Source organism: Pseudorca crassidens, chromosome 4 (genome assembly GCF_039906515.1).
Source record: "Pseudorca crassidens isolate mPseCra1 chromosome 4, mPseCra1.hap1, whole genome shotgun sequence".
Lineage (NCBI taxonomy): Eukaryota > Metazoa > Chordata > Mammalia > Artiodactyla > Delphinidae > Pseudorca > Pseudorca crassidens.
The window spans coordinates 133,420,088-133,438,201 of NC_090299.1; the positions used below are offsets into that span (position 1 = coordinate 133,420,088).

At 44.0% G+C, this 18,114-nt stretch overlaps 1 protein-coding gene and 1 non-coding gene across 3 annotated transcripts in view; both read left to right on the forward strand.

Annotated features, from left to right (window-relative positions):
- The window catches only part of RNF150 (ring finger protein 150), a 287,957-nt gene extending 273,301 nt beyond the window's left edge, over positions 1-14,656 (forward strand). Inside the window, exons 7-8 of one of the 2 annotated variants that reach the window (XR_010943159.1) lie at positions 13,216-13,469; positions 14,199-14,656. Coding sequence is in view for 1 of the 2 variants with exons in the window: in XM_067736806.1 (XP_067592907.1) it covers positions 13,216-13,328; positions 14,242-14,355 (227 nt within the window). In the remaining variant the exon portion in view is untranslated. The remainder of the gene's footprint in view (positions 1-13,215; positions 13,470-14,198) is intronic. The other variant, XM_067736806.1, reaches the window with a different exon arrangement.
- Positions 14,188-14,318, forward strand: LOC137224160 (small nucleolar RNA SNORA17). Its single transcript, XR_010943260.1, has one exon. It is a non-coding gene; the product is annotated as a small nucleolar RNA SNORA17 (small nucleolar RNA).
- Positions 14,657-18,114: the final 3,458 nt, after the last annotated feature.

The window sequence follows — 18,114 nt, forward strand, 5'->3', positions numbered from 1 at the left end:
GCAGGGCGATTGCAAGTATCTTTATCGATGGAGCCCCCCTTTTTTGTGTGTCGCATGCAATTGGCTGCCGAGTCCTGGAAATTATACTTTCTTGTTAATTCCCACATCAGTACTCTGAAAAGCCCTGTTCAGACCCTCAGTACTTCCCACCCTAGACACAAAATTCTTAATCAAAGGGTATCTAAAGCACCTCTGAAACGAATATAATATTGTGAGTCAACTATACTTCATTAAAAAAAAAAAAACCTAGAGAGTGTGAGTCAGTAGACCTGGGATGGGACCCTGGGCTCTACAGGTGATTTGGATGCACGGCTCTGGTTGAAAACTACCATGTTCAGCCCTCAGTCACCCCCCAACCCACAGCTGACAGTTCATCTTCACTGTGGAGATGAAGCTGCTCCCTTGACCTTAAGGATGACGTTTAGAATCCGAAGAATACTAAGCCAATACTCTTTTCTCTCAAAGATCACAGAAAGTAAGAATAATGAGGCAGTTGGAGAAAGTCTTGCTCTAATACTTTAATTAGGAGCTTGGCTGACCTTCTCGGTTGCCTAGGCATTTGCTTCTGAAGCTCCTCTCCATCCTTGCCATCACCAAGCTCCATCACCTGGACCTCTGCGATACCTTCTAACTGGTCTCCCTGCCTTCCATTTTGCTTCTACAAGCCATTCTCTGCACGGCAGCAAGTGAAATCATGTTGGATGTAAATCCTATCAAGACGCTAACCTTGTTTAATACCCCCCAGTGCTTTCCTAGTGCCTTGGGACAAAGTCCTACTCTTAACACATGTCCCTCTCAAAGCTGGCCCTTCCCTAATCCCCCAGCCTCTCCGTGGTCTTTCTCCCTCTTGTGCTGAAGCTGAAGAACTTGATGAAGTTGTATTAGTTTTGTGCTTCTTATGTGTGCACCTCCAACACACTGTCTCCCACCTAGGACACTCTCTCTAACCTCTCCACCACTCCATCCCTCTTCCATCTGACTTCACCACCACTCAGCTTTCAGCGTTCAACCATAAACACTTCCCCACAAGTCTCTCTTGACCTTTCTTTAGAATCCGCCCCTTTACTGTACGCTTAGATGGCATTCCTACTTTTCTTATCACTGTATCATATTAATGGCTCCTTCAGCGTCTGTCTCCCCCACTAGATGCAAACTTGTTGAGGGCAGGCATCGTGTGTAAGTTTACCAGCACTCTATCACCATGCCTGAGGGTGACACGTGGCTAGAGGGTTGAATACATATTTACTAAAATAAAATGTTGTGATCAGCAGAGAAGTAAAACATAGTGGTCAGCTCTACTATGTGAAACAATTAAAGGAAGAGTGTGACATGTATTGAGCCATTCCTCGGTGCGAGACCTTTTGCAAGGGCCTTAGAAAACAAAAAGAACAAGATAAGATGAGTTCTCTGATCTCCAGGAGCTGACAATTTAATGGAGGAAATCTATGAGTAAATGAGTAATTATAATCCAATTCTAAAGTCGCTTGAGTAGAGGTCAGAAAAAGTGCTTATGGTTTTAATATCAACTCTGGAAGAAGCAGTGGTCTAAATGTCCAAAACAACGATTCTCGAAGATTGTTCCAAATTGTTGCATAGCCTTTCATTTTTATCCATAAGGGCTGCCTGCGTTCCTTTACCAAGTTCCACTATTTTTCAGCTGTGTAACTTGAAGTTAGTTACTTAACTTCGCTGTGCTTCAGATTCATAATTCCTATTAATGCACTGTGGTATTTAGCACAGTGCTTGCCACATAGGAAGGGCTCAAAAATGTGTTTTCATCATTATTATTATCAAGACTTCCTAGTTACAGTAAGCCTCCAAGTATTCATAAAATCAGTGTTCGTAGTGAAAATTAGCATAGTCTACAGTGTACTAAGGACTGTAATTCAGTAGACTGCTTGCTACATAATACTTGTTAACGTATCAAATTTCCTCTTGCTCATGCACCCCCATGAGTGTGGGTTGGAATTCCTGATGCTTTCAGGAAGCACGTCTTATCATCAGTGTTATTCTGAGATGGCTGTATTTTCTATTATGACACTTTTTCGTTCATGTAGCTACCAAGTCCCATTAGTTTAGCTTCATTGCTATCCACATAGTTTATTGTTGGTTATCTAATTAACTGAGGTTTGTTAAACAGTTGCATCAACTTTATTTTTGGCTTATAACTTCCCTGTAAATATACTTTAAGGTAGGTAGACAGGGCGTTTCAAATTTAAATGATTCTACTTCTATTGTAAACACAAATGGACAGACAATCCTTCCACCTCTCCTTTCCCTCTCAGTTGCTCTAATAATATTTCACTGCTATTACCGGAATAACTAAATTCTTTTACTAGGAGAAAATTAAGTGGATGACGTAGGTGGGCCAAAGGGTCTCTTGCACTGCGACGAGCTGGGGCTACTCTGTTGCAGTGCGTGGGCTTCTCATTGCCGTGGCTTCTATTGTTGCAGAGCGTGGGTCTAGGTATGCAGGCTTCAGTAGTTGTGGCTCTTGGGCTCTAGAGCACAGGCTCAGTAGTTGTAGCACATGGGCTTTGTTAGTAACCCCCGATCGCTGCAACTAGAGAAAAGCCTGCATGCAGCAACAAAGACCCAACGCAGCCAAAAAAAGAGAACTGAGTCAAAAATCTTTAAGGTGAGAAAAAAATGGTTACACACACACACACACACACACACACACACACACACACACTTAAAACATGTCCAGCACATAGAATGCACTATATAAGTATTACTATTACTATTATTATTTAGCACAAAATTTTTTGAACTTCTTAAAACAATTGAAGTATAGTTGATTTACAAAAGTTTTCTAGTTGATTTAAAAGTTCTGGACTTAAAAAAAAAAAAGCATCCTTTCTGTGGTAGGCTGAATAATGACCCCAAAGATAATCCAGGTCATAATCCCTGTATTCTGTGAATATTATCTTATAGAGGAAGGGGGTTTTGTAGATGTGATTAAATTTAATATCTTGTGATGGAGAGATTATCCTGGAACATTCAGGTGGGCTGTAAATGCAATCACAAGTATCGTTCTGAGAGGGAGGCAGAGGAAGATTTGACAGAGAAGAGAAACTAGGAGATGTGATGATGACAAAAGCAAGATTTGAAGATGTTAAATTGCTGGCTTTGAAGAACAAGGAAGAGGCCATGGACCATGAAATGCCAGCAGCCACCAAAAACTGCAAAAGGCAAGGAAACATTCTCTCCCCCAGAGACTCCAGAGGGAGCACAGCCCTGGGGTACCTTCACTTTAGCCCAGAGAAACTGATACCGAACTTCTGGCCTCCAGAACTATGAGAACAACCACACTAAATGTGTGACATGTTCAGGCACCAAGTTCGTGATGATTTGTTACAGCAGCCATAGGAAACTAATGCATGGTGTGTTTTTTCTTTAAATTAAATCTTTTAAAAATATTTTATTATGTCTTACTGGTAATAACCACAAAACTTTTAAAAATTAATGGAAGCAAGATTGAGCTGTGAGAAGAAAATTCAGAACAGGCCTCAAATTGGAAAAAATTCTACTCTTTCCTCTTTCTCTATAAAGGTCCTAGAAATACTGGGGGGAAAAGTCTCGAATTACAGTAAATGCTCTTTGGAGGGCTCAAGGTGGAGGAAGCAATGCAACTTTTTACTCCAAGAGGCATATACTTGTGTTTCTTTTTTTTACTCTCATAGTTTCTTTCTTTTTTTAAAAATTTTATTTATTTATTTTTGGCTGCATTGTGTCTTTGTTGCGCGTGGGCTTTCTCTAGTTGCAGCGAGCGGGGGCTACTCTTCATTGTGGTGCAGGGGCTTCTCATTGCGGTGGCTTCTCTTTCTTGCAGAGCACGGGCTCTAGGCATGCAGGCTTCAGTAGTTGTGGCACGGGGGCTCAGTAGTTGTGGCTCACTGGTTTAGTTGCTCTGCAGCATGTGGGATCTTCCCGGACCAGGGTTCGAACCTGTGTCCCCTGCATTGGCAGGCCGATTCTTAACAACTGTGCCCTGTACTTGTGTTTCTGAGGTAAGACTAGTTTACACACTATAGAAGAATTTCATAGACTATAAGGGCTACCTTTCTTATTTTATTACGTTTTAAATTTCAGCTTTATTGAGGTATAACTGACATATAAAATTGTTAGTCCAAGTGTACATTGTGGTGATTTGATATATATATATTTTTATATATATATATATACATATATGTTATGAAAGAATACCTCCATCTAGTTAACTAACATATCCATCACCTCACATATTTGTCTTTTTTCTTTTCTTTTCTTTTTCCCCTTTGGTGAGAGCATTTAAGTTCTGCCTCCTTAGCAAATTTCAATTATACAATACAGTTTTATCAACTATAGTCACCATGCTTTATATGACAGTCTGAGACCTTATTCACCTGATAGCTGGAGGTTTGTACCCTTTTACCAACTTCTCCCTATTTCCCCCCCTCCCAACCCCTGGCAACCACTTTTCTGTTTTCTCATAGAATACTTTTATTTCAATATAAATAAAAAGTGTATATGCCTAATATCTTTAAAGTACTACTGCATCTTATTATACAATTTGAACCTCACAACATAGAGTGAATAGTGTACCCATTCTACAGATGAGGAACTGATTTTTACCAAAAGGAAAAAAGTGATGTGACTTGCATCACGGAGCTAGCGGGAGGTGGCTGGAAGTCTGCTTCTGCTGAAACATTCAAGAACATGCCCAAAAGACGTGTGTGTGCCTCCTGTCCAGGGAGGAAGAGCACCTAATCTTACAGCAAAGAGGAAGGAAGTAGGAGTGCCTAAGCGGGGGCAGGGTGGCCAGAGACAGATTTTTCACTTCCACATTCTGCAGGTTGATGCAAGTGAGGCGAAGCCTACAGGGCAGGCATAAAATAAAATGGAGATGTTCTGCTGGCCGAAGAGCCACCCCACTCCTGGTCCCCCGCCTCCCGCATCTGCACCCCAGCGTAAAGTGGAACCAATGTGCACCTTTTCTGTGTCCTAAGAAAGGAACGGGAACTAACCTTGATTGGGTGCACACTGTGTGCTGGAACATGGCAAGAGTTTTTTTACTTTGTGCTCAAGGACCAGGTTTCATCACAGCAGCTGTTTGAAAATTCAGGTCTGGAAACTGAAATTCTGAGTTTGGTAACCATTAGCATAGAAGGAAAACTTAACACCGTGAAATCTCTTTTAAGAGAGGAAAGCAGGGTAATATAGTGTCAAATGGCTGGGGAGAAGTGAAAAATGATGATGCAGGGAAGGTTCGGAGTGTATCATAAAACCAGAGAGCCCTGAAGTCCAGCTGTTCTACGATGTGGTGTACAGTGGGGTAAGCGGATGTCTTCATAATCAGATAGTCTGAGTTCAGATAGTCAGATGTTCATTCATCTTATCAATATTTATTGGGTACCTACTACGTGCAAGTCTCTACATTCATGGTGTTTACATTCAGGTGGAGAAAGACAGATAACAAACAGATGAATGAGCAGATCTTGCTGTGAATTCATTCATTCTTCCAACAGATATTGCAGTTATTTATTCCAGTTATCTAGGAGGTCAGAAAGGTAAGGAAGCACAGACAGTGCAGAGATACTGGCCCACTGGGAGGGCTCTGGCTCTTACGAAGTGAGATAGAAGCCTATTGGTGGGTTTTGAGCAGACGAGTGATGTGATCTGACTAATATTTTAAGAGGATCACTTTGGCTGCTCTGTGGGGGAACAAAGAGACTTGGGCCAGAAGCAGGGAGATCAGTTAGGAGATTCTTGCAATAATCCAGGTGAGAAGCAAAGGTGAGTAGGACAGGAGGCAGGGGTAGAGGCTGTGAGAAGTGGTTGAAGCCAGGATATCTGCTGCAGGTAGAGAGTATGATTTGCTGACAGTTTGGGTAGGAAGTGTGAGAAAAGGAAAGACGTGAAAAGTGACTCTAAGGTTTTTCTTCAAGGGATCAGAAGAATAGGGTTGCCATTAACTGAAATGAGGAAGACTGCAGGAACAGCACATTGGGGTAAGGCAGGATCTGAGGGATCTGAGCTCCCTTTGGGGTAGAACCTCAGGGAGTTTGAGGAAGCTGACTGACAGCCAAGTGGAGATATTAAGTTGCCAGTCACAGGGTGGAGTTGGGGGCAGAAGTCCTGGCTGAAAAAATTATCTCTAAGGGCTTCCCTGGTGGCGCAGTGGTTGAGAGTCCGCCTGCCGATGCAGGGGACGCGGGTTCGTGCCCCGGTCTGGGAAGATCCCACATGCCGTGGAGCGGCTGGGCCCGTGAGCCATGGCCGCTGAGCCTGCACGTCCGGAGCCTGTGCTCCGCAACGGGAGAGGCCACAACAGTGAGAGGACTGCGTACCGCAAAAAAAAAAAAGAAAATTGGCAAGTGTTGGGGATGCCATTATAGATAGGAGAATTAAAGAAGACCTTATCGAAAAGCTGATATTTGAACTGAGACCTGGGTGAAGGGAGGGAGAAATCCACGTGTTATCTGAGGGAAGATGAGTCTAGGCCGAGGGACCAGCATGTGCTCAGGTCTTAGAAGAGAGTGTACTTGGCTTTAGGAGCAAGAGCCAGAAGTTCAGTGCGGTGACCAAGAGACCACCTGGGCTCTGAAAAAGAGAGCGAGAGAGGGCCCACCTGGTAAGGGTATAAAATCAGAGAGGTGGGAAGGGATCACACCATGAGTTCAAGTCCTTGCTCTGTCACTTGGGTAAATTACTTACCTTCTCCCAGGTCCGTCTTCTTTATAAATAACGGTAGTAACAGAACCTACCCACACAGGATCTTGAGAGGATTAAATGAGATAATGTTTATAAAGTGTTTAACACAGTGCCTGTAACATAGTTAACACTTACCAAGTGTTTACTATACACTTCTTTAAATGTCCTACAATATTTCCTGGAGGTACTTAGGGTTTGTGGTTGAAGAATGTTGTCCCACGTGGAAGTTTGGATTTTGTCATTGGTGTTACACTCCGCAGTCTCTGTTTTGCTGGTCTGGTTGGTAGAGATGCCCATCTTGTAGCTTATCCCTTTTTTTTTTTAGAGTCACTTTTTTAAAAAAATTTATTTATTTGTTTTGGGGCTGCGTTGGGTCTTCACTGATGCGCGTGGGCTTTCTCTAGTTGCGGCTAGCAGGGACTACTCTTCCTTGCAGTGCACGGGCTTCTCATTGCAATGGCTTCTCTTGTTGTGGAGCACAGGCTCTAGGCGCACGGGCTTCAGTAGTTGTGGCGTGCGGGCTCAGTAGTTGTGGCGTGCGGGCTCAGTAGTTGTGGCTCACGGGCTTAGTTGCTCCGCGGCATGTGGGATCTTCGTGGACCAGGGCTCGAACCCGTGTCCCCTGCATTGGCAGGCGAATTCTTAACCACTGCACCACCAGGGAAGTCCCTGGTAGCTTATCCTTGACAACCACAGCAGTGAATGGGCATGTTGGTATAGACAGGGAAATCTGGGAGATCCACAATCACTAAATTGAATTGCAGATGGGTGACAGGATACTCACCCAACCCCTCCAGCTTCTCAATGATAACTCTGGGCTTTCCCTTCTGCAAGGGGCCACACTAGGGCAGGCAAGACGTCCAGTCAAGTCATCCCACCCACATTCTGGTTCTCACTAAGTCACTTCTGGCCTCAACTGACAATATCAGCTGTCACACTGACACTCGAGTGGGGCAGTGACCTTGGAATATCCTACCCTGGGCCTTCCTTCAATTCTCCTGAACTGGCATGGAAAGGGGATGGTTAGAGCTCAGAAGGTTTACTCTAGCTAAGTAGAGATGTAAGCAGATAGGGTAGGGGGTCCCTGGAGAAAGAGAACCAGGCATGACTTTCTTGACAGAAGAGAAGGCATTTTTGGCCTAAGCCATTTTGTGATCTCGGCCTGGGCACAAGGCTTGCCCTTGAAAAGGTCTCAGTTATTAACGATCTTAAGGGAACAAAAGAATGCAGAAACAAAGGACTGTTATCAGGCAAGACAAGTAACAACAGTAAAGATAATATATCAGTTGTAAAGACTCCCAGTTCTGTTGCAATGGTAAAGATTAGCCTGAAGCGCTCAACCACCAGGACAGCTGGAACCTAAGGGATGATGACATTGGCATTTCCTTTTTTTTTTAAATTTATTTTAATTTATTATTTTTGGCTGTTTTGCGTCTTCCTTGCTGTGCGCGGGCTTTCTCTAGTTGCGGTGCGCAGGCTTCTCATTGCGGTGGCTTCTCTTGTTGCCGAGCACAGGCTCTAGAGCACGTAGGCTTCAGTAGATGTAGCACGTGGGCTCAGTAGTTGTGGCTCGTGGGCTCTAGAGCGCAGGCTCAGTAGTTGTGGTGCACGGGCTTAGTTGCTCCACGGCACGTAGGATCTTCCCAGAGCAGGGCTCGAACCCTCGTCCCCTGCATTAGCAGTCAGATTCTTAACCACTGCACCACCAGGGAAGCCCGACATTGACCTTTTCTGACCCTCATAACTTCAGTCAACGAATGCCTGGACTCTGTCAACTGACAAGCCCTTTCATTAAGATGCATGTACCCCCTTAGCTTAAAACTTCCCGAATTTTGCTATTCGGAGAGACACTGATTTGGAAAATATCCCCGGGGTTCTTCTTACCTGCTGCAATTAGTAAAGCCTACCTTCTCCTAATCTTTGGCTTGGTTGTGTCACCAAAACATAAATGCAGTTTTTTAGATAACAGAGCTATGTCGGGAAAATGCATTTCATGTCATACATCAAATATAATTTAAGACCTCCAGTGTAATATTTTGGTTACACCCTGTTACAAAAAGGATAAGCAGGAAGGACAGAAAAGGTTGAGGAAAGGAGAAAAGAAACAGCAAAGAGAAAATGAATTTTTATTGTCCTACCCAACATTTGAGTCAATCATTCAGAAAGAAATCAGATAATATGCTAATGATTATAATCTAGCCAAGGTCTATCACACACCCTCTATTATGCTTCAGATTCATCCTCTTAACCAGATTTATCCTCTGCCAGGAGAATCTGACCATTGCTCTTCCAATATTCAGTGAAAAAGAAAGATGAAAACCTGGGAGGAATGATAACAAGTCAAGGGCACATGGAGGTCAGGAGAAGCTGAATGCCAACAACACCCTGACCGGCAAGGATAAACAAAGCTGGAATCTAGTTAGAGCAGTAAGGGTAGATTTTATTCAATAGTAACTATTGCAATAGGGAAAAGAGTCCAGTGTGAACTGACTTCAACTTGGCTGCAACAAAAGGCTGGAGACCTTTCCAGACTGACATGTGCTCAGGAAATGCACTGGGGGCTGGGAAGGGGGTTGGTCCACATGACTAGGCCATCTGGGGCTGTCTATTGGTGCTTACACAGAGGAGGAACAAACTTCTCCAGGAGGCCGTGATATCAGTTAGGAAAGATAGCCAGGAGCCCAGGAGCAGACTGTGACCTTATCTCCTTGAATGTTTGCATCTCAAAGAGACAGCCCTCAGGTCCTTGAAAAGTCAATTCTGGGTGGTAGGAGATTCGTGTCTCAAAGGGGCAGAGAAAGCATTTATAATTGCAAGCTTTCTAAAGTAACTGCTCAGTGGGAGGGCTCAGCAGCCTACCGCCCTATTCCCACTTTGGGCTGGAACAGACAGTAAATTCTCCTGGCAACACTGAGCTTTTTCAAGCAGCAATTTTAAGGGGGAGCTGGAGTTACCCTCGGGATGTGGTCTTGAGCTGCTGGAAACTAAGCCAGTGTCTGTTCAAGTCTCATAGTGGGTGTGGGCCAGGGGGCAGGGTGGGGTGTGGGTTGGGGGGGCAGTCTGCAGTTTTATAGACCAAGTTTGGGGTTTAGTCAAGAAGCTGTCTCAGAGGAGACTGACTAGAGTTTGATCAAGGAGAGTCTTTGTTGCGACCCAGCCACAGAGTTTCCAAAGCTTTGATTTCCTCTCTTTAAGCCTATGATTTTATTCAGTGGTCTTGTGAGGAAAACATAAATAGATATTAAGCGGAAGGAAGGGATTAATTTTTTTAAAAAAAAGAGAGAATAAGAGGAACTGGGAAAAACACCTCTGAATACATGTCTTGCCCTGTGGTGAATGTGAATTGGGTTCTAAGTCAGGAATCTGACTGCTCCCTGCAGCCCTTCCAGCTCTGAGACTCCCTGGCAGCTTTCAGTCTTTCAAAGTGTATTTCAGAAGATAGGGTGGCTCCAGTGCCCTCAAGTTGACCCAAACTGTGATCCACAGACCCAGTGGACATATCTGGATGTTCAGCAGTGTTTCTCCGAGATAGCTTTAGTTCCTTCTGTTACCGCTTCCTTCATTCCACAGCTCAGAGACCTCAGTGAATTTCAAATTCCCTCCATAAACTTAAAGAAGACGGTGGCACTGCCCAAGCTGGGCACCAGAAGCCAGAGCATAGTGCCACAGTGGATTGGAATTGGCCTGAGGCCGAGATAATGAAACAGGAGGGAAGGGGGCAGGGCACAACCTTTAAAAGACATAGCCTAGGGGCTTCCCTGATGGCGCAGTGGTTAAGAATCCGCCTGCCAATGCAGGAGACACGGGTTCGAGCCCTGGTCTGGGAAGATCCCACATGCCGCGGAGCAACGAAGCCCGTGTGCCACAACTACTGAGCCTGTGCTTTAGAGCCCATGAGCCACAACTACTGAGCCCACATGCCACAACTACTGAAGCCTGCGCGCCTAGAGCGCGTGCTCCGCAACAAAAAAAGAAGAAGCCACTGCAATGAGAAACCTGCGCACCACACGAAGAGTAGCCCCAGTAGCCCCTGCTCGCCGCAACTAGAGAAAGCCAGCGCGCAGCAAGGAAGACCCGACGCAGCCAATACATACATATGTACATAAATAAAAAATACAATTTATTTTAAAAAAAAAAAAAGACATAGCCTATGACAAAAATTGGTTAGAACCAACTAGGTCCAAGATGACGGAAGATTCGACTTCCAGTAGACCTTGAGCCTCATTATACACTCATTGTAATACATTAGCATATGTGAAACGACACACCTACCAGTGCCATGACAGTTCTGAGGCTGACCATAAAAGGCCAAAAAAAAGTGGGCAGTGGCCCAATTCCTGGAAATCCCCACGCCTTCCCCAATAGAGTTGGAATAATCTTCCCACTCGTTAGCTTATGGAATTACCCCGCCTGTAAAAACTAACCACCCTATGTTTCGGGGCCTCTCACCTTCTGAGATGGCCCACACTCTGTCTATGGAGTGTATTTCTCTCTAAATAAATCCACTTCTTACTTTGTCTCTCACTGAATTCTTTCTGCGACAAGACATAAAGAACCTGAGGTTCATTAAGTCCTGAGACCAGGTGTGTGATCACAATTAAAAGACAGTGGGTTCAATAGAGACACAAATGCAGAGAACAAACTTATGGACACCAAGGGGGGAAAGCGGCAGGGGTGGGGGTGGGGGTGGGATGAATTGGGAGATTGGGATTGACATGTATACACTAATATGTGTAAAATGGATAACTAATAAGAACTTGCTGTATAAAAAAAATAAAATAAAATTCAAAAATTCAACAACAGGGCTTCCCTGGTGGCGCAGTGGTTGAGAATCTGCCTGCCAATGCAGGGGACACGGGTTCGAGCCCTGGTCTGGGAAGATCCCACATGCCGTGGAGCAACTGGGCCCGTGAGCCACAACTACTGAGCCTGCGCGTCTGGAGCCTGTGCTCCGCAACAAGAGAGGCCGCGACAGTGAGAGGCCCGCGCCCCGCGATGAAGAGTGGCCCCCACTTGCTGCAACTAGAGAAAGCCCTCGCACAGAAACGAAGACCCAACACAGCCCAAAATAAATAAATAAATAAATAAATATTTTTTTTTTAAAAGTCCTAAAATATAAAGTTTAAAAAACAAAATTCAACAACAACAAAAAATACAGTGAGTTCTAGTCCCAATCTGGGTTGCATGGTTTCAGTAACACGTAAGAAAGAAGGAGCGAGAACCCGTTCCAAACAAACTCTGGGTAAAGAAAGCAAGAAAGAAGGAACAGGCATCTTGAAAAAATGGGAAAATCCCCCTGGGACTGTTGAGTTAGAGGAAGAGGCATCTAACCAGCAGGAGAGCACAGAGGCTGGGAAAAGAGCCTTTCAAGGTACCTAGCACGCTCTTAAAGTAATCACAATAAAACTCAGATAAAAACTCCAAGAGCTATTAGAAGGAAAAGCGGAGTATCATCCAGCAAATCTTCTAAGTAACGCAATTTAGGTTTTTTTTAGAGATTTTTTTTTTTTTTTTCTGACTCTGGTTACAGATTCTGGTTTTCAATTCACTCAAATATATTCAATGTCAACACAAACCAGTCTAGTCCCTCCTGGATCAGACCGTTTCCCAAAGTGAGTTCAATGGGATTTCTAGTTGAGTTGAATACCTGTGGTTACTGCAGAATTATAAAAGGTTTGTGTGTGGGACTTCCCTCGTGGTCCAGTGGGTAAGACTCTGTGCTCCCAATGCAGGGGGCCCGGGTTCGATCCCTGGTCAGGGAACTAGATCCCGCATGCATGCCGCAACTAAGTGTCCACAGGCCGCAACTAAGAGCCAGCGTGCCCCAACTAAAGATCCCGCATGCCACAACAAAGATCCAACGTGCCGCAACTAAGACCCTTCACAGCCAAAATAAATAAATATTAAAAAAAGAGAAAAAAGTTCATGTGTGTTGCAAATCTCTGGATAGAAGATGGGCATTGTCTTTTCCAAACTCCATCTGAAGTATACTAAGAACTAAGTGCTAAGTGCATAGAATTACTATTCCAAGCATCACAGCTGAAGAAAGCTGTCATCCATATGCGCCCATGATCCCATGTACTCATCCTGTAATTTATTTCCTCCTTTCATTTAAGGCAATGTCCTAATTCACTGCAGTGTGGAGAAATAGCCTCCTTAGAGAAAGATTGTAAAACACATGTGGAATCCAAAAAAATACAAACAAATGTATATGCAGAACAGAAATAGAATCACAGATATAGAAAATAAATAGTGGTTAGCAGTAAGGAGAGGGAAGAGGGGAGGGACAACATAGGGACATGGGATTAAGAGACACAAACTACTATATATAAAATAGGTAAGCAACAAGGATACATTGCACAGCACAGGGAAATATAGCCATTATTTTGCAATAACTTTTAATGGAATATAATCTGTAAATCAGACAGAGAAAGACAAATATCCTCTCATGTTTGACTTGTTTATTTCCTCCCACCCCCCTCCTCCTTCCTAAATTTTCCTTCTTGTGCTCTCTCCTAGGGAGAGGGCTCTATCCTCTACCTTGGTTCCTTCAGTGTGGCACCTCCACTCAGTATTCCCAAAGCCTGGTAGCCAAGGAACAAGCAAAGAATCTTCAGGAGGATAGAAGGGAGGTGAGAGGAATGTTGTAAATGCGCTTAGATTTCTTTTTGCACTTTGACACACATAATCTCATTGTCTTTTCTGAGAGTGGATGGCCGAAGGTACCAGAGCTATTAATGGAGCTTCTGCGAATGCCTGAGGCAGCAACAGAGGTAAGCTTTTTCCAGGTCCTACCAACCTGCCGGTTGAGGCCCCTGCAGTGCACAGACAAGGGTGGGGAAGGGACCGCGGTCCCCCTCCCCGTTCTCCCTACTACCTCATCCCCAGCTGCACACAGATCACAGCCTCATCCCAGGGAGGGAAAGGCCACTCCCCACCTATCATCTCTCTTGAGTCTCCAACCAGCCTGGTGGGAGGAGAAGGGGCAGCAGGGATGTCTCCTCTGCAGCTGCTGTTCACACAGAACAGGAGGGTCCCTCTCCCGTCTCACCCTGGGTCTCCAGCTAAGGTGATGCTCCGCAAACCCAGGATATCCTGTCTGTTGCAGGAGGAGTAGGGGAGACAGGGTGGGAAGCAGGAAGACTGAGATGAGATGGGGAAGAGCCAGTTCTAGACCCTCCTTTATGCTCCATCCCTTCCAGAGCACCCATATACTAGAAACGAACTAGTCATTGCCAACAGTGTCCAGAAGCCATTTAGTTTAATCCTTTATTTATATGTTTTCTGACCTTTAGGGAATAATCTCACCCTATTTTAAATAATTTTATTTTACTATTTTGATATTTATAGGATCCTTTTAAGTAATCTTGAACATTAGAAAATACAGTGAAGGTAAACTTAAGTATTATAATTTAACTCCCTGGGGAAGAGTCATTCTTTAACTTCTCAATACACTACTTGATTATCCTTATCAGGTCATTTAAAATTTGTTCTGCCGCTAGAGACGTTGCAGATGTGGCTGCCGTGTCACATTTGTGTCATTAGGTGGCAGAGAGAAGAGAGATTTGTCTACGCTCGGCGTTCTGGCCTGTGGACGTCTGGATGATTGATAGTCCGACACTTGACAGAAAAGGACTTCCCTGGTGGTGCAGTGGTTAAGAATTCGCCTGCCAATACAGGAGACACGGGTTCGAGCCCTGGTCCGGGAAGATGCCATATGCCACAGAGCAACTAAGCCCGTGCGCCACAACTACTGAAGCCTGCGCGCCCTAGATCCCGTGCTCCACAACAAGAGAAGCCACCACATTGAAAAGGCTGCACCACAACGAAGAGTAACCCCTGCTCGCCACAACTTGAGAAAGCCCGTGCGCAGCAACAAAGACCCAATGCAGCCAAAAATAAAATAAATAAATAAATTTATAAAATAAATAAATAAATAAAATTTGTTTATCTATTTTCACTTTGGAAACAGAAAGTGCTGTCTTTAGAAAGGAGCAGATACCGGTCTATGTGCCAAACCTGGGTACGTGCCTTCTCTTTAATAGCTGGCCTTACACAGGCCCTTTTCATACTTCAGAACAGATTGCCATGGTGATCTCGATAAAGACCTAACCCTAGTCAGATAGGAAATACTGAACTCTGCATTTTGAACCATTCAGGTGGCTTAGGAGATGCTCAATCAACTATCTCCAAAAAAATCCATGGAAACCACTCAAATGATGTTGCCATTTTGTTTCCAGGATTATTGTCTCCATCTGAAGATTCTTCTATGTTCTTGGGCCAAACCTAAGTCATAATAGGCTGAGGGCCAGACCCAGAGAAGAGGTGGGCTGAGGAAAAGAAAAAAGTAGCAACGTCAAACAGAAATGGGGAAGTGCATTCCTGAACGTGGGTCTCTAGCGGCTCACTGGCTTTAGGGGTTGCCAAGCCAGGGACCTCACTCTTCAGATTTGTCAAAGTGGCAGGGGACCTGGGCTGGTCCTGGAAGAAGTCTCTTCATCCACAGCCATCATAGCTGACAGCTCCTTCAAAATTAAAGAGTCTTAGGAAGAGTAGCAATTCATAAGGAGAAGCATGAATGAATTTCTTTATGTTCTACCAAAAAAAAAAAAAAAGAAAGACAACTGCCCTTATATTAACTGTCTTTTCTTATGAGTCTTCATTAGTTTGATAATTAAAGGTAACTTTTTAAAATTTAAGAACTAGTATTGAAAATGAGCTTAAACACAAACCCTATTCATCACTTTATTGTGATCAATAAGTACTTCATGAATTTGTCATTACAAGAGTGAGAGTTTCCATCTTTTTAAACTAATCTTTTTGCCATGTTCACAAATCTTGAGTTAAAGGATCCTCTAAGTATTATAAGATAGAGATGTCTTCATTTATTTTATGGTCCCTACCATTGGGCTTCAGAGTTTTGATCATAAATAAAGAGTACCCTAAACAAAATTCTGAGTTAATGAGGTTTCTTTCCACTGGGTGTGTTACACGTTGCAGACACTCCTGTTGTCACGATACTGGTGGCCTTGGACTTGGGGACGACCAACCACACACTCAATGACACTCCTTACTGCAGCCCTGGTTTGCTCTTCAGAGACATCACAAAGGCATGGTACCCTCCCCTTGGCACTCATCCCCACGCCAACCCAAAAGAGGAACCAAAAGAGTTCTTGGTAGAAAAGAGACAGACCAGAGAGAGGATGCACAGTCCTGAATACCCTCATACACATACCTGTGTGTGCTGTACAGTGACTGGCCTCAAATCACAGTCCTAAAGACAAGATGTCTGTTCCATCTCTTGGATACTCAAAACCGAGCAGTAAATATATTTTGCAAACAGGGATACCTGCCATTTCACCAAACTACAATAATAGCTGACATTCACTAAGCTTTTCCTGTGTGCCCAGCACTGCTCAAAGTATGCTCTATGTGTCTCCAGAGAGGTTAAATAATTTGCCTAAACTGACACAACTAATAAGTGGTCTAGCTGTGATGTGAACATGAGCAGTGTTGCTCTAGAACCAGATGATTTTAATCTTTACACCAGTCTCCCTCCCTTAACTTCTCTTTACCTTGAATGTCTTCAAAATAACGACAGTACAACCTTATGATAAGGATGTTGTGAGGATCCAAATAAATAAATAAGAAAAACACTTGATACAGTGTCTAGTACAGGGGAAAAGCTCAATGAGTGTGAGTTGGTAGGAATAGTGGATAACTTGCCCAAAGTCACAGGAGTGAATGGCTGAACTAGGACTCCAATCAGGGACCCTGCTCCCAGGGTCCACCCTTAACACTACTGGTCGTGCCACTCTGAGTCAGTGATGTCATAGGTAAAGTGCCCAGAACCAGGGCTGGCACAGAAAAAACACTCAGGAAATGCGAGTCACACTCCTGTCTCACGTCTCCCTCCTTCTTGCTGAGGGGTGAACCAAGGCACAGAAACACTCTTGTTTAAGGTAATGACCAACGTTGAAAAGAGAAGCTGATTCAAATTCCACCTCATACTTCCTTTCTCACGCTTACAAACGAGACCAAAAGTACAGTCTGTAAAACAGAAGGCACAATTTTTAAAAAAACATATTGTGTATTTGGCTTCCTCTTTTACTTCCCTATTATCATCTTGCCCCATTGCATTAAAACTACCAGAAGGAACGGATCCCTCGTCAGTCATGATGTATCATCTGCCTCGTGTCAAAGAGGATGCTGAGATTAATCACATGCTCACAGTCCGCTTATGTGAGGCACACGGCACATTTCATTGTGCAATGAACAACAGTCATTCATGCTGTAAGCATGAACATTCAAGTTTCGGTTTTGAAGGAAGTTAGCAACCACCCAATATGTCTTTAGCAATATAATAGCGCACTTCTAGATTTTTCTCCTTAAGAAATCTTGTACTCTAGATATTATAGAAGACAATCTTCCAACTTTGTCCTCTAGATTTTTTCCCTGGGATGGAGTCACCTTTAAAATCACGAGGTGATCACTCTGGGCTTCTTGGCTTATCTAGACTGCAAATCAAACCTTAAATATAGTAGTTGTGACTACTAAATAGCAAAAGAAGTCAGTCTGGCTAAATGCTTTAAGCAATAAGTCAACTCAATCAAAAACATCAATTAAGCCAGATATTTATTTGAATCTATTTGTTGTTAGATTAACAAGAATGAGTTTATCAGGCTTCCCTGGTGGTGCAGTGGTTAAGAATCTGCCTGCCGGGCTTCCCTGGTGGCGCAGTGGTTGAGAGTCTGCCTGCCGATGCAGGGGACATGGGTTCATGCCCCGGTCCGGGAAGATCCCACATGCCACGGAGCGGCTGGGCCCGTGAGCCATGGCCGCTGAGACTGCGCGTCCGGAGCCTGTGCTCCACAACGGGAGAAGCCACAACAGTGAGAGAGGCCTGCTTACCGCAAAAAAAAAAAAAAAAAAAAAAAAGAATCTTTCTGCCAATGCAGGGGACATGGGTTCGAGCCCTGGTCCAGGAAGATCCCACATGCCGCGGAGCAACTAAGCCCATGCGCCACAACTACTGAGCCTGCGCTCTAGGGCCCGCAAGCCACAACTACTGAGCCCACGTGCCACAGCTACTGAAGCCCAGGGACCTAGAGCCCGTTCTCTGCAACAAGAGAAGCCACCGCAATGAGAAGCCTGCGCACCGCAACAAAGAGTAGTCCCCGCTCACTGCAACTAGAGAAAAGCCCGCATGTAGCAACAAAGACCCAACACAGCGAAAAATTAAAAAAAATAAAATAAATGAAAAAAAAGAATGAGTTTATCAGTCAAAATAGCTGATCCACATGTAAACTCAAAAATTGTTTGAAAAAGATAATTTCATTCACTGCAAATATCCCTTCATAAGTTGTTGACATATTTTCAGGATAAATATGGGTTTTGCTACAATGTACATTTTAAGCA